Source organism: Meles meles, chromosome 6 (assembly GCF_922984935.1).
Source record: "Meles meles chromosome 6, mMelMel3.1 paternal haplotype, whole genome shotgun sequence".
Classification (NCBI taxonomy): domain Eukaryota; kingdom Metazoa; phylum Chordata; class Mammalia; order Carnivora; family Mustelidae; genus Meles; species Meles meles.
Window position 1 is genome coordinate 9,845,158 of NC_060071.1, and position 16,603 is coordinate 9,861,760.

General features: G+C 41.1%; 1 protein-coding gene across 11 annotated transcripts in view; it reads right to left on the reverse strand.

The window, feature by feature from the left end:
* Positions 1 to 16,603, reverse strand: part of AKAP13 (A-kinase anchoring protein 13) — a 320,007-nt gene that overhangs the window by 91,013 nt on the left and 212,391 nt on the right. For all 11 annotated transcript variants that reach the window (XM_046008539.1, XM_046008544.1, XM_046008541.1 and 8 more), the window contains 2 exons: positions 6,803 to 6,878; positions 1,707 to 1,840 (listed from right to left, as the gene is read on the reverse strand). In XM_046008539.1, the coding sequence (XP_045864495.1) occupies positions 1,707 to 1,840; positions 6,803 to 6,878 (210 nt within the window). The remainder of the gene's footprint in view (positions 1 to 1,706; positions 1,841 to 6,802; positions 6,879 to 16,603) is intronic.

A 16,603-nucleotide genomic window follows, 5' to 3' on the forward strand; every position in this document is an offset into this window, starting at 1 on the left:
GCCATGTGACATTCTCGTGCTCGCACAAAGAGATGATGGTGCACCCACCGTTTCTGGTTTTTCTGAGCCACTGCGGTACAAAATGTGGGTAGAAGTTGCTCTGGGGAGTATGCTCCAACCCTTAACAATTCTATCTGTCTAGTCATCCTGAAAAAACTGCCCAATCTAGCACCAGCCATTCGTCTGAACAATCTCCTCAATGTTTTTGGCAGTTTGAGTAAGGACGCAAAACACAGGAAATTGGAATTCTCTTTAGCTAGGAAAATCACTGGGTTTAGCGAGCAGAAATCACTACCATTCTGCAGACATAGCAGCGTCCAGGGACGAGCTGTCACGCACCTAGGAGGGAGCAAGTAAGTCTTTCTTAATGAAGACACCGCCATTTTAAAACACCTTTTGACTATGAAAAATTTCAGACACACATAAATGTTTAACAAATCCCCGTGTACTCATGACCCAGTTTCCGTGATTGTCCGTGATTCCATTCTGAAGCGGGAACTAAGAGATATCATCTGTTTATCTGAGACACAAGTAAAATATTCTGAGAGACATGCCCCTTCAGAATGGCATTCCTCTTGGCAGTGGGGGACGGTTCAGAAGTCCTTACAATGAAAATCTCAAAGTCACAGTGGAAATTACCCAAATTCAAAAAAAAAAAAAAAATCATGATTTCCCTCTTTCTAGATCACCTCAAAGGAGGTGAGATCTTCCCAGGGTGCAGATTCTTTTTACTTTACAGAACCCACTGAATCAATCTGCTGTGAGTAACAATGACAGGAATCCTGAAGTTCTGTGAATTTTTCCAAGGACCCTCCCGGAAGACAGTAAGGACAAGGAAAAGGAACACGGTGGAAAAGAATTAGGGGAGGCCAAATGGGCACATGAGAGCCACTGGACAAAAGTGAAAAGAAAGTGTTTGAGGGGACATTTACAGAGGCTTTAAATATGTGCTAGTCCAGAATCCCAGGATGCCAAGACTCTCCCGTAACTTATGGGACAGCTTCATAAAGGCATCCACAGCTGCTGTGTTTCTGCCCCCTCATCCCCTTGCGACTAAGACAACCACGTGTGGCATATGGCTGAGTACCACTGCGGATCCTGCTGTGGGAAAGCCCGCTATTCTGCTTCTCAGGAGACAAAACAGAACTCGCTGCTACTAGATACAAACATAAGCAAAAGAAAGCAAACCGCCCCCACCCCCCGACCCCTTGGAGAGCCTCAGATGATATGAAAACACATGGTGACTCATGTGCATGGGTCTGGCTCTTCACTGGGGAGAAGACAGTCTGGGTTCTCCAGCAGAGATCTAGAAAGTTCCAATTAAGCAGGCTAGATGAGGAGGGGTGACATCACCAAGCTGGGCAACGAGCTTCAGGCCTAAACACATTAATCAGAAATGCCTCTACAGTTAGTTTATACACATGACGTGTTATAGTCTGAGCTGCGGTCCCTTCCTGCCCACTGAAAAGCATTCACCTTCCTCTGATTTAATTCACACCAAAGGAACTCCCATTTCGTTAGGCTTCAAAGCCTGCATGTAACCAGCCACAACTCTACAGAGGATAAAGTGGCCGATGCCTTTTTTTAAGCCCCGGACACCTGGAGCTCCCTTCTCTGGAAGGGAGGACACTTTCTTCTCCAGGATCACACAGAGCTGGAGATGCTCAGCACGGTCGGCAGGAGTCGCATACTGAGGCGGACAGTACCTTGGGGAAGATGATGCTGTCCACTTCTTCGCTGGGTGAGTGAAAGAGGTCAGAGTCACTGCCGGATTCTCTTTTGAGGACTTGTTTTGAGGCACACTCTCTGCCCAGTCCGACATCCAGGAAGTTCTCACATTCTGAGAAAGAAAACATATTCAGCCAATACCTTTTCATTGCAGCCATTCGCCTTGTAAGTCAACCAACTAACGTCCCCTCCTTCCAGTATTACGCAGCTGTAAAGGACACGGTCAGATTAGTAGCTTTTTAACTCCTGTATTCCAATTCTAGGGTGATTGTTACTATGAGACAACCATGAGTTTGCCATGTAAACCAAAGGCACCAAAAGATAAAATGGTAATTTAGAACCACAATTCCATCTATATTTAGGTATTTAAGTGGTAATCTTTTCCTCTTGGTAGTTAGAAAATATTTTCTTTTGCTACTAAAATCAGACGTCCTTTACTAGGAAACTACGTGATAGGGTTTATGGCCAAATTTCTAAGACTTAAGTTCTTTCTGGAAACTTGTTACCTAGCCAAACACTAGGATTAATAAAGGAGGGGAAGCATATCTAATACAAACGTCAGCGTATTACACTTATGGGTTCTATTGAGTAATAACAGAAATATAATTGTTTAGCTTCTACCTTAAACAGACCTGACATTGGGGGAATAATGCACTAAAGAGAAATGTATCGTCTAGAATCTGTCTTCAGTTCAGTAACTATCCTAGGGACTCTGGTGAATCAGACAGGGAGTCTTGACAGAAACATTATGCTGTAGATCAAGGAATTCTAAACCGCTCAGTACACTGAAATTAACAAGGTATTTAATCCACTTTCTCCTATTAATTCTGTAAACAAAAGGGACATAAGACCTGGAAGCAAAAGAATTTAAAATATTTGTATGTGGTAAAAGCAAGAGCCCAAAGAAAGTCAGCTAGTGGGTAGATAACTTCCTTCAAGAAGTCTGGAGAGTGACGCATTTCCATTTCAGTTAGCATTTTTATATGGCATTCAGACAGACAGGTCTCAACTCTGCAGGTGCTACTAAGCGACGAGGGACACAATAGATCAGAAGGCTACCAGTTCATGAACATGCCACCTGGAGGTTTTGGTTGAAAGCAGATTCAAGAGGAGCTGATGATATAAGGTGACAGCAAAACAAAAAATACCGATGGCTTTAGACTCTATTAATACAGTGTACCCAAATCCAAAATGGGGACAGTCCTAACATTATGTAACAGCTAGACTGCACCCACAGGATGATGTCTGTCCCTAGGTAATATTTACAGTCAAACACTGATAAACAGAAATGCATGCATGGTGATGAGGTCACAACAGTGGAAACACTCAAGAACCACGTGGCTTGCACAGGGGCTTGAAGAAAATGTGTCTAAGGGCAGCTGCAGATTTGCTGTGTGCTGTTCCAGAGGCAGAACAAAAAGCCTGCTCTGTGGAAGCCACGGAGCTTTGCTAGAAGTAGGCTTCTGGGCAATGGGTTGGGAGTTTCAGAAAGTAACCCATCACTTCACCAGAAGGGGTGGAGCAAAGGCTGAACGACTTTGTCGAGAGGTTTCAGAAAAGATGCATACGCAGAAGGGGAAGTAGAGTTTAGACAATCCCCAACGTCTCCCTAAATTCTCAGGGTCTATGTTTGGACAATAATTGTATATGTGTGTGTGTGTGTGTGTGTGTGTGTGTGTGTGTGTGTGTGTGTGTGTGTGTGTGTGTGTGAGAGAGAGAGAGAGAGAGAGAGAGAGAGAGTGCATGTGTGTGTGCACACTGCAGGATGAGAAAAGAAAGTTTCTTCTTATCTGAATTAGCTAATTATTGATCATTAATAAATTTTTTGCCCTGGATTAACTGGGAATCTTAGAGGAAGGGTCAAAGAAGCACTGTATTGGTATACAGCTCATGAACTGCTTGAGCGTAAAATGACCTCCTCTGTCAGTTAGTATCTGACTAGGTATTGGGGATTATCCAAATAAAAAGAGATATTTAGTCTGCGTATGTGTGGGGTAATTTACAATCTTGTAACAGAAGCAGACATACGAAGACACAGTTCCAACACAGAAGTACACAAAGGATGCCACCGGGAGTGAGATGGGGCTCATAGATTAATCTGAAAATGTTTCATTAAAGGAAAAAAAAAAAAGACCCTAGTCTTTTTTCCTAGTTTCAATCTTGGTTGGTCCAAACTATTTCTGAGTGTTTCATTCAATGGGAATAGCCCTGCCTTTAAAAGACTGAAAATCATGGGTATTCTGGACCACCCCTCCCACCACGGTTTCGGAGAGTATGTACTCACTTAGGTGGAATTGGTGTGTGTGACCTTTCTACTTCTCCCCCTTTCCCCACTTGGAAAAAGCAAAAACTCCATTTCATGGTTGAGGGGAAAATAGGGGCTGGCCAAGAAAAGAAAGGGCTGTCACAGCAAGTATGCTGAGCTGCTGGTCTCCAGCTGGCAGGCAAACAGACCACGTCCCAAGTCCAGACTGGAAAACAAACCAATTCAAGACGTTCTAATGGAAAATTCACAGGGAAGATCCAGATTCAGCCCTGGTAGGAATAGCTCACCCAGAAAATAAATCTGGGCCAGCGAATCAAGCTGGAGGATGACTCCTCTGTGCGATACAATCCTAACTGTTGAGCTGGGGGCCGGCAGTGGGGGGAGAAGAGTAAGCAAACAGGGAACAAGGGGGAGAAAAAGACCCTTAAGCCATCATGAAACCCCACAAATGAGGGGGATCCTAAAGGCAAAGCTAATCCCCACCTTGTGTCACAGGCCTTCCTACCGGCCCTCTTCCTAAAGAATAAGGGGAGCAACACATGCAGGGAGAAGCAAGAACACTGAGCACTGACTGGTTTTAGAATCGGTCCTGTCTGGCTTGAATCTCCCTCTGCTGACTTTTAGCAGAAAGATCCCAGGCAACAAGTCATTTAACCCCTGAGCTTTCATTTCCATACCAGTGAGATGGGATGATCAGGACCTCCCTAAAACAGCTGTAGTGACTGTTAGAAAGAATTTATGAAACGGTAACCAGAGCCCTACCCCTCGCACACAGCAGGCGTGTGACAAACACACCCAATGAAATGAAGCCTTCGTTATTAACCTACGCTGTGCAAGTATCTGGTAAGGACATTACCTTGACGTGGGTCAGTCCTGGTTTATGACTCGTATATAAACCTACCTATAAACTTTTGTGTCCTGAGACATTAACTTCTTTAAAAGCTAGGAAAACGTGTCATTTTTAAGATGCTGTCTAGTCATTTGGGTCTAAAATTATATATATGCAAACAAATTATAGCAGGCAAAGAAAGACAGGAAAAACCACCAGCAGCGCCCGCTGGGATTTGCTGAACCATGCTACTCATAATGCACTGGTATTTATTTGTCCTTAAATAAATCTGTATTTATCCATAATGGAGGAATATCCAAAGTGATTTTAAAACATTTTATCCTTCTTGGTTTTACACTATTGCTCTCTTGAGCTGTGTTCGTAACATAAATGAAACCTCCAAAGATCCAAAGGGCTTAGAACTCACCCCAAAATTTGCTAAAATAAAAAACTCAGGTCTGAAGCTCCAAAGCAAAATCCAGATCTTGGATGCTGTTACACAGAGAGTTAAAAAGACCCACTCTAAAAACACCAAAGTAGTTATGCTTGGGGCTGGAGTATGGAGCGGACACTGTCCACAAAATCCAAGAGGATGTCCTGGGGAAAATGTTCAGGGGTTCAAAATTCATTTCTTTAAATGAGTAAATTAAACTCCAGCATAAGGAGAAACTTAGATAGTTTCACTGCTTGCACGGTTGGGCGTCATTATACTTTCAGAAAACACCCTGAACAGCTCAAGGAAGCAAGACATAGTTAAGTAGTATACTTCTAAGTAGAAGATTCTAGGGCCTGGGCGGGGTGTAAGTGTCAGCTGAATCCATGAACAGGGTCAATCTTACAACACGCCGGGACCCTAAACACAACTACAGCATAATATCCTCCAAGTGAGACAAAACTAGGGAAGAACACTTTTCATTTCTGTCTCTAATACTTCCTTCGGAATAAAGTCAGAGAGTTGAGAATCAGTAGGAAAGCCCTTGGGAGATACAGGATTTGGAAAGTTTGTCTTTCGATTTAATACTACCGCAGGACATCCACGACTACCAGTCAGTGAGGATTCAATAAATTTTAAAGCAGGTCAGTAAAACCTATAAAGGTAAACAGAGGTGTTGCTGACTCAGGTTGACCCATCTCTCAAGAGCCCAGGGTACAAATTACCGGGACTCACAACAGGCCCAGGGACTTACGGTTATGCACCGTGTCATTCAGGCAACACGCCCCACGGAGAGCTAGTAACTCTTGAGAGATGGGAGACAACAGAGAGCACAGACATGAGGGAACTTTCCTTACATCACTGTGAATTAGTGGCTAAACCTGGGGAAAAAGATGGGCGTCTTAACTACCCACAAGTCATACGCTATGTCATTAACAAGCCAGGTCTTAGCAGGTGACCCTCACCTGTTGTTACTAACACCTCATGGGTGTTTAAGGAAAGGCTCAATTGGGACAATACTTCCAAAGTTTAGGGTTCTCAATTCCAGCTATGCAGTGGAGTCACCAAAGGAGCTTCCAAAGATTCTGAGGTCCAGCTCACACCCTAGGCCCAATTAAATGACAACTTCTGCAAGCAGGACCCAGGCAGCAGTGTATTTCTACATCTCCCCAGATAACTTCGATGGGCAGCCAAAATGGAGAGCCGAGGATGAGTTCTCAATAAATATTTATAGTTTGATCAGACTGAGAAACCACGATCCTCTGCATGTGCACAGCACAGACGCCTTCACAGAAAGCCACGTGTGAAGATGCACTACTTAGATGGAATTTAGGTTAATTCTAGGATACTACATAGTCTCAGCTGAGACAAAATGCCTACAATCCCAAATCACTTATACCCCTCTCTTCTGACTTACTGCACGGCACAGTAAGGAAGGACAGTACTCCAAAAGAGCTCTGTAATCGGACAGGGCCTGCAGTGCAAAAAAATGGAGATTTAAGTCACAGTTATTCAAGCACCTGGAAGTTGGAAGACCCCTGCTCACCTGGGCTCTGCGTGGGGGCCAACAGAGGTGCTGCATCGGGGCACGGCTTTATCGCACACCAGCTTTCTCGATTTATCTGAAAGAAAAGAAAAACACATCGACTTTCAGACGGCGAAGTAATGTGGGATGATTTTACAGCTGCTGCAAGTGTATCTGTTGTACCAACACTCTTCCCTTTTTCATACTTTATTGTAAAGTGAGCAAAATTATGACAAGAAAAAAATCCTTTTCACAACACAATCAAGGCATGCTATGCTCAATTAAGGCTCCAATAAAAGCAACAGAAAAAAGATACACAAAGAGAAAACCTGGTGCAGGCCAAGGGTGAAATTAAAAAAAAAAATTAACCAGCTGAGCCACCCAGGCGCCTGGGTGGCTCAGTGGGTTGGGCCGCTGCCTTCGGCTCAGGTCATGATCTCAGGATTCTGGGATCGAGTCCCACATCGGGCTCTCCGCTCAGCGGAGAGCCTGCTTCCCTTCCTCTCTCTCTGCCTGCCTCTCTTGTGATTTCTGTCAAATAAATAAATAAAATCTTTAAAAAAAAAAAAAAAAAAAAAAATTAACAAATGCAATGTATCAAAGATTAAAATACATATTAGATATCTTTACTTGCAAGTTAAAAAAAATACAAAAATAATTTCTATGTATTCAAGAGTTACTGTCCACTGGAGATCAGACAGTAGAGAATTCTATGTAATTAATTATTAATTTAATTCCCACAATAGCTGCAAGAAGTCTGTATTACCTGTATCCAAAGAATAAGCTCAGCGGTGTTGCTGAGGTGGTAAGTGACAGGACTGGCAACGGAAAACAAGTCTATGGGAATCCAACGCATATTAAGAAGAAAACATTCCCCTAAACTATTTTTTTAATTTAGCCTTTACAGAGGCGCCTGGGTGGCTCAGTAGGTTAAAGCCTCTGCCTTCGGCTCAGGTCATGATCCCAGGCTCCTGGGATCAAGCCCCACATTGGGCTCTCTGCTGAGCGGGGAGCCTGCTTCCCTTCCTCTCTCTCTGCCTGCCTCTCTGCCTACTTGTGATCTCTGTCAAGTAAATAAATAAAAATAATAAATAAATAAATAAATAAAACAAATAATAAAAAAAAATTAGCCTTTACAGTTCTCAGTCATCTAACATCATAATCATCTACTTTTGTTAAATTTAAAAGAATACAATTTTTAAATTACCATGAAAGATTTCAATAGTCCTCTCCCCATAACTGATAAAACAAGTAGACACAGAATCAGTAAGAATACAGAAAACTTGAAAAATATTACCAACCACTTTCATCTACCCAACACATACAGAGCAATTCACCCAACAACAGCAGAATACACATCCTTTTCAAATAGTCATAGAATGTTCACCAAAGCAGACCATATTTTGTGGCATAAAACAAGTATCAAATTTGAGGATTAAAATCATACTACATATGCAGTCTGACCACAACAGTATCAAAATCAGAAACCAAAATAAGAAGTTACCTGGAAAACCCACAAACATTTAAAAAACAAAACAAAGCAAAAAAAAAAAACAAACCACACAAAAAAAACCCTTAAAAATCCATGAATCAAAGAAGAAATCTTAAGGAATCATTGTGTAATTAGTTAAACATCAGAAAATATCTCAAACACAAAAATTCAAACATAACATATAAAAATTTGTGAGACAAAGCTAAAACAGTGTTTAGAGCAAAATTTATAACATTAAATGCCTATATTAGAAAAGAGAGGTCTCAAATCAATGATCTAAGTTTCTACCTTAAGAAACTAGCAAAGGCAGACTAACCCAAAGCAAATAGAATAAAGAAAACAAAGAACAGATACCAATGAAATAGAAAACAGAAAAATAAAATCAGGGACGCCTGGGTGGTTCAGTCAGTTTAGTATCTGCCTTCTGCTCAGGTCACCATCCCCTGGGATTGAGTCCCATGTTGGGCTCCCTGCTCAGTGGGGAGTCTGCTTCTTCCTCTGCCTGCCCCTCTCTCTGTCCCTGACAAATAAATAAAATCTTAAAAAAAAAAAAAAAAAAAAGAAAATTGATGAAACCAAAAGCTGATTCCCTGACTAGACCAATGGTTTCAGTAAAGTACGAAGACTGACCAAGAATGAAAGTTAAAAACTGCAAGCATAAGGAATGAAAAGAAGTCATCATTACAGATCCTACAGACATTGGAAGGATAACAAAGGGATATTATGAACATCACTGTAGCAGTTTCAACAAGTTAAATTAAATGGAAACATTTCATGGCAACTGCAAACTACCAAAATTTGCTCAAGAAGATAACCTGAATACCCTTATTCTATTAAAGATACTGAATTCAGTTAAAAACCTTCCTATAAGGAAATGTACAGGCCCAGAAGGCATCAGTGGTGAATGCCACCAAACATTTAAGGAAGAAATAATACCAATTCTACACAAACTCTTACACAAAATAGAAAAGGAAGGAACAACACACAGCTCATTTGTATTAGTCCAGCATCCCCTGGACACCAAACCTAGACAGACATTATAAGAAAAATACAAATCAAAATCCCTCAGAAACTCAGCTGCAAAATCCTGAACGAAAATTAAGATACTGAATCTAGCATACAGAAAAGAGATCAAGTTGTCAAGACCAAGTTCATTCTAGGAATGTTGAAAAATCAATTTATTAACAGACCAAAAACGCCACAAATTAATGATTATCAAGAAATGTAGGAAAGTGTTGGAAAAAAGTAAACATCTATTCGTGATAAAACTCATAGGACAGTGGAAACAGAAACGAAATTCTTCAGCCTGATAAAGGGTATCTGTTAAAACACACACACACACACACACACACACACACACCCCACCCACAGTTAGCATTCATACTTAATAGAGACCAAATGCTTTCACTCTGAGATCAAGACCAAGGCAAGAATGTCCACGCTCATCACGTTTATTCCACACTGTATAGGGGTTTCTAGCCAATTCAGTAAAGCAGAAAAAGAAATAAAATGCACAGGGGTCTGGAAAGAAAGAAGTAAAACTTCCTTTATTCATAGATAGGATGATTGCCTACATAGAAAATCCTCAGGAATCTACAAAAATGCTGCTGGAATAAATCAGCTCAGCACAGCTGCAAGATACAAAGTCAATAGATAAAAAAGCAGCACTAGTTCTATACAGTAGCAGTGAACAGTTAAAAAATTAAAAACAAAAGTAATACCATCTAAATAGCATCAATGAATATAAAATCACTAAGAAAATCTGAGCAAGACTTGTATTCTAAAAACCAGAAAACACTGATGAGGAACATTAAAGCATGCTTAAATAGAGGTCTCATGTTTATACATCAGAAAATTTGTCCTGTTAAGCTGTGAATTCCCCCCCAAAGGATCACTACTTGATCCTAAGAGTCATTACAAAAGGTACAGTCATCAAGCCAGTGTGATACTGGCACAAAGACAAACTTTTAGATCAATGGAGCAAGAGAGACTCTACAAACAGACCTGCACAGACATGGCCTATTGATATCTGACAAAGACGCCAAGTGTTATTCCAACCAGGAAAAGAATATTCGTCTGAACAAATAATGCTGCAACAAGCGATATCCACACGCAAACAAAAAAAAAAGGTTGGCAGGGAAAAAAAAAAAAAACCCTCAATATTTATAAGTCTCCCTCAAATCTCAACTCTTGTATCAACTATAAAAATGAACTAAAAATATACCTAAATATTAAAACTACAAAACTTTTAGAGGAGGGGAATATTTTTGTGATCTTGGGTCAGGCAAAGATTTCTTAGCACACATGAAAACCTGAAAAAACTGACCACATCAAAATTAAATTATTTTGCTCCTCAAAGGCATTGTTGGAAAAATGAAAAGGCAAGCCACAGACTAGGAGAAAATATTTATACAGGATCTATCTGCTAAAGGACTAGTAATAGAAACTATATTAAAATATAAATTATTAAAGCACATATTAAATTATAAATGACCATGAAAAACCTCTTAAAATGCCACAATAAGACAAACAACATGTCTTAAAATGGGCAAAAGACTTCAGAAATTATTTCAACAAAGAATATTTACGACTGGCAAAGAACACAGAAAAGGTGCCCAACACCATAAATCATCAGGAAAGAGCAAACTGAAACCACAAAGAGTAATGGTCCATATCAGAATGGTTAAAATTAAAGACTGATAATACCAAGTGTTGACAAAGATGTGAAGAAACTGAGCACTGATACGTTACCAGAAGAATGTGAAACAGTACAGCCGCTTTAGACAACAGGTTAGCAATTTCTTATAATGTCACTAACAGACATTTAATACAACACAACAATCCCACTGATGGGTATTCATTCACCCAAGAAAAACAAAACGTATCGTTGCACAAAGAATTCTACTGGGATTCTCAGAGCAGCTTAGCCCCTAACTAGAAACAAGCCAATCTGCTGTCAACAGGTAAATGGATAAACAAATAGTGGTACATTCACACAATGCAACAGACTCACAATAAGAAGGAATGAACCACTGATACAAACAGCATGATTGAGTCTCAAGATCATGATGTTAATAGAAAAAAAAGCCAGACCAAAAAACATTACCTAGTACATGGTTCCATATAGTATTTTAGAAAAGGCAAAAGTAGTGTGAGAAGTTTATTAGTGATTCAACTGGAGGAACAGAATGACTGCAAGGTGACAGGAGGGAATTTTGGGAGTGACGGCAATATTCCTACCATGATTGCAAAAGTTATTATACATAACTTCTTGATATTATTATACATAACTTAAACATTTGTCAAAACTCATCAAATTGTGAACTTAAATTGACTTTACTGTATATAAATTATATTCCAACAGAACTGAAAAAAATCCCTTAAATATAAGTGCAATATATGATTTTAGTTTTTATAACTCCCAAACACCTTAACATTACAATCCTCTAGTTTCATTAAAATTTTAGGAACCTTTGCAAAAATTCTTTATCTCAGGATATTTTTCATTGCCTTCTCAATTCCACAGCCAATGAGTAAACTAAACATTCTTGGCCTTCAATATATAAGGGACTAACTGACTATATTTTCATTTCATTTTAGGCATTTGTATATTAGAAAAAGTAAGTTAAACAATTTGCAAAATGTATAATATATATAGATAAATAATGTGACCAATATATTAATCATATGTAACTACAATAATGTATTATTTAAATCAAAATTTAAAAAATTAAAATATTTATCAAAATTAACACATAATTAAGATTAAATCAAATCCTTTTTAAAAGACTATTTATTTATTTATTTAATTTATTTAATTACTTAATTTATTTAATTTATTTGGGAGAGAGAGTGAGCATGAGTGGGGGTATGGGTAGAGAGATGGAGAGAGAGAATCTTAAGCAGATTCCACACTGAGTGGAGCCTGACACAGGGCTCATCTCACAACCCTGAGATCATGACCTGAGCCGAAATCAAGAGCTGGAGGCTTAACCAACTCAGCCACCCAGGTGCCCCCAAATCACATCTCTTTAACTGAATACACTCATTTCTGAATAACAGTGGTGAGAACATATGAATGGTGAAAGAACAGTCTTCATGGGTCTCTCTTATCTTCCCCAGGTCTTGTGAGCAAAGGCACTGATTGTCCTTTTGTTCTAAACTATCTTTTCCAAAATGTCTGTGTATCAAATAGCCTTGAAAAATAGAGATACTGTTTCCTTCCGAAGCAAAGGGTAGGTTTGTTTACTGTCCCGCATAATAAAGATAATGTCTCAGTCAAGGGCAGAGATCAGGCAGGCTCACTGCCCATTATAAAAATTGATGTTTCCTAAGGGTGGGGTTTCTCGACTGTGCTGCCCTTGGGGGACTTGGGAAGTAAGAGGAACCAACAAGGAAGCTATGCGCAGGGTGCTTTTTGTGCAATAAGCAATAAACTCATTCCTCCCGGGACCCAGGAGCCCTGTGACTTCAGCGAGCACCCAGAATCTGTCAGGCTAACTTGGGAACCTTCAAGTGGTGTAAAATCTCGTACCTATCGCAGTCCTGACAGTTAGTATATATTAAATAGTATTAAAACATTTAAACACAGTGGAAGGCAAAAAAGTCTCTTGACAGAAGAATCACACCTATGTGGTGAAAAAACCTTAATCTGATTCAGTTTTTCATTGAATGATTATGCTTGAATAAATGTAAAGAAACAATATCTACTTTAACTTTTCGGTAGTTTCCCAAATTTTTCTTTACAAATTATTTTTTTTTAAATTTAATTTGGGAAATCTTCTATTTTATCGTAGCTTTCGGCTGGCAGGAAGGTTACAAAGATAGTACATAGTTCTTACATGCCCCTTCCTCCCCAGTGTCTCTAATGGGAATGTCTTACATAACCCTGGTACATTCGTCAATAGTAGGAAACTGACATCGGTACATGACCATTAACTAAATTCTAGACTGGATTTGGGTTTCATTTCTCTTTCCACTGATGTTCTTTTCTGTTCCAGGATCAAAACCAGGATACCACAGGACACTGTGTGTGTGTGTGCCTGTGCACGTGCAAGCACACGCGCATGTGTGTTTAATTTGGCATTTTAACATCTTTACTGGGATGTAGTTCATATACTCTAAAACTCACCCACCTAAAGCGTATGAGTCAATGGCTCAGGATATTCGCAGAGTCCTGTAACCGGTAACCAATGTCTGAGCTGAGAGCACTTCGTCCCGCCAAGAAGATACTGTATCTGCTAGTCTTCGCACCCACCCCACCTCCACCTCCCAGTTCTGGGCAATCCTGAGTCCACTTTCTGGGTCTGGGGATTTGCCTACTGCAGACACTTCGCAGAAATGGAACCACACATTATGTGGTCTCTGGCGACTGGCTGCTTTTCCTTCGCACAGGGTTTTCAAGGTTTCCCCATGTCACAGCATGTATCAGTACTTCATTCTTTCACTACCAAATCATCTACGCTGTGTGGGGAGACCCACGTTTTGTTTATTTATTTATTCTTCAGTTGATGGACATTTGGGTTGTTTTCACTTTCTGGCAGTTCGGAATAATGCTTGCTAGGAAAATCCACGTGCGACATTTTGTTTGGGTGTGTTTTCACTTCTCCTGGCCTTACACCTAGGAGTGAAACTGCTGAGTCATGTGATAGCTTCACGGTTAACATTCTGAGGAACTGTCAGACTTCTCCAAAGGGCCTGCACCAGCAACCTACTGGTGTTTTATCTTTCCGTGTCTGTACCAACCCTTGTAATTGTTCTTGTCTGTTTATCTGTCTGATTGTAGCCATCCTAGGAGGTGTGAAGTGGTATCTCATGAGAGAGAGAGTGTGTGTGTGTGTGTGTGTGTGTATTTAAAGATTTTATTTATTTATTTGAGAGAGAGCGAGCACAAGAGAGCATATGAGTTGGGGTGGTGCGGTTGGGCGGGGCAGAAGCAGACTCCCAGCTGAGCAGGGAAGCAGGATGCCAGGCTTAATCAATCTCAGGAAAGTGGCATCATGACCCAAACGGAAGGCAGACGCTTAACTGAATGAGCCACCCAGGTGCCCTGGGAGTATATATTTTTTAAATGGAAAATATATTTTAATCTGTTGGTTACTTTCTAGGAAAGGAAGACAGTATGAAGATGTAATGTGCATCACCCTTAGAAGTTTGCCTCTCTCCTTATTTAATAAAAAAAAAAGTATTAAATATCTCCTATATATCAAATCATTCTGTGAAGCCTTAAAAGCAGAAGTAGTCAAGAAAGTGTCCTGCAAGGATTCCCAGTTTATGAGAGAGAGATGTGGACGTGGTTGGTTACTGTGGGCCTTGCATGCACTGAGATGTGTGCTGCCTGGGACAGCGTGCGCTGTAATTAATAGAAAGGAGAATGAGTGGAACGCCATAAGGAGTAACCACGTTGTAAATGCTGCGCGTATTTCTGGCCAAGTCACAAATGACACAGAGAGACCCGGGGCCAGAGTTAACGACTCTGCTTCGGCGGCAGGCAAGGCATTGCACAACCCTGCGAGTGGGGAAGTCAGAGACGGCCACACCCTTGTAGAAGCAGAAGAATTCAGAGAGCTTTAGTTTCACACGAATTCAGAGGAGCTTTAGTTTCACACCAGTTAAGGAAGCAGAGGGCTGAGAAGAGAAGGTGGGTCCGTGGGGCCAACGGCTTCAGAGACGTGGAAGGAGATAAAAGTTAGAAGCTACTGGACTGGGCAACTGTGGCGTTTCTCGTGACTTTGGAAAGAGCAGGTTTTATTTAAGAGAACAGGTAAGATCAGACTGTAAACACCTCTTGCTATCTCTAGATTCACAGTACTTAAGTTTATAAAATACCGTCAGCTGGACTGGACTTCTCTCCTGCCCCAGGAGGAGGCACGATGCCATTTCCGAGAGGAGCCCACACACACTCTGCGAGGCTAGATCCGCGGACAGTATCCTTGCAGACTAACTGTGCTGGCGCCGGCGTCTGCTCCGAAGGCTGAGCTTCTTGAGAAGAGAAGCACATCTGGACTCCGTGGGTTTCCCCACCGAGGAACGAGTGTGGATTTTACGGTGGATGCTTAATGACTAATCTTTGAATTCATCATCCGCAGTGACTTTACAGAGAATGAAAAGTTAGGACTGAGAGACGTCAGGGTTATCCCTCTGCCTCCGTTTACCAGATCCATAAACAAACCAACCCACCCAAGGCAGCGGAGGTGGAGGAACCGGGCCAGTCAGGACGTACTCACAGACAGCGAGGGCGTTCTCTCCTCAGCCCCACAAAAAGTGCCTCTTCTGACTTTTTCCTTTGTCTTGGAATTCAACAATTGTTTAAACAAGCTTTAATAACAATACTAAACTGAAACAGACCGGAGAAGTATAATTCAGATCTCTGGAGGCGATTAGTTGGAAAACAGAGTCCCAGTTTACTTCGGACAAAAATATTTAGAAAATAAAATATGAAAATGAAACAACTAATATATGGAACTCTGGGTGCCAAGCTTCTGAATATCAGAATGCTGTCCCTGAGAGAAATGTTTTCTGTTTGTTTTGGGCTGTCTGTCCAGATGCCTGCTTCGGTCACCGACAGTTAATTAACAGCGATGTGCCGAGGAGACTCACCATCTCTATGGACACAAGACACTTAAGCAAATCTGGCCACAACACAGCTGTCAGCTGGTTCCTTCTTCCGAATTAGGACTCATTTACAAACATTTAAAAGTAAAACCTATATTGACAAATGTTCAGGTTTTAGGTAAATCGACTTTTTCACCAGGGAAGGATGGGGAAATGTAGCGTAAGAAGGCTTCCTGAAGCTCTCTGGTGGTCAGCTACACACACATCCATCCACACAGCTGGCCAGGCACCATTTTGGGGGCACCCGCCTTATGCAAGAAACAGTGCGAAGGCACAGCAAAGGACAGATGAGTAAGATGGGATCCTGACTACAGTTGGCAGGGTGGTTCTCACAGTTCCCAAGGGGGAGGAACCCTTTTGAATTAGAAATGCCATGGGTTGCATTTGCCTCCCGTACCCCAGGATGACAGAGGTAAATAACCATGTGACACGACTCCACCAACCGTGGACCACAGCCTGGGAAACACTGAGTAGTCACTGAAATACAACAGGTGTATGAGTACTGGAAACCTAAAGAAGTAAGGAAGCTCCTAGAATTTAAAAAAGAAAAAAATCATCATCATCTCTGGTTCAGATAGTTGAGAAACGCTTAGCAAGGCTGATGGTCTATGAGGTGGGCAGGATGCTCTGGAGAGAGGGGGGAGGCAGGAAATTCCAGCCACGTGGAAAAACAGGATGAGCCATCAGTTAGGACACTTCAGAGTTGGAGTTCATAG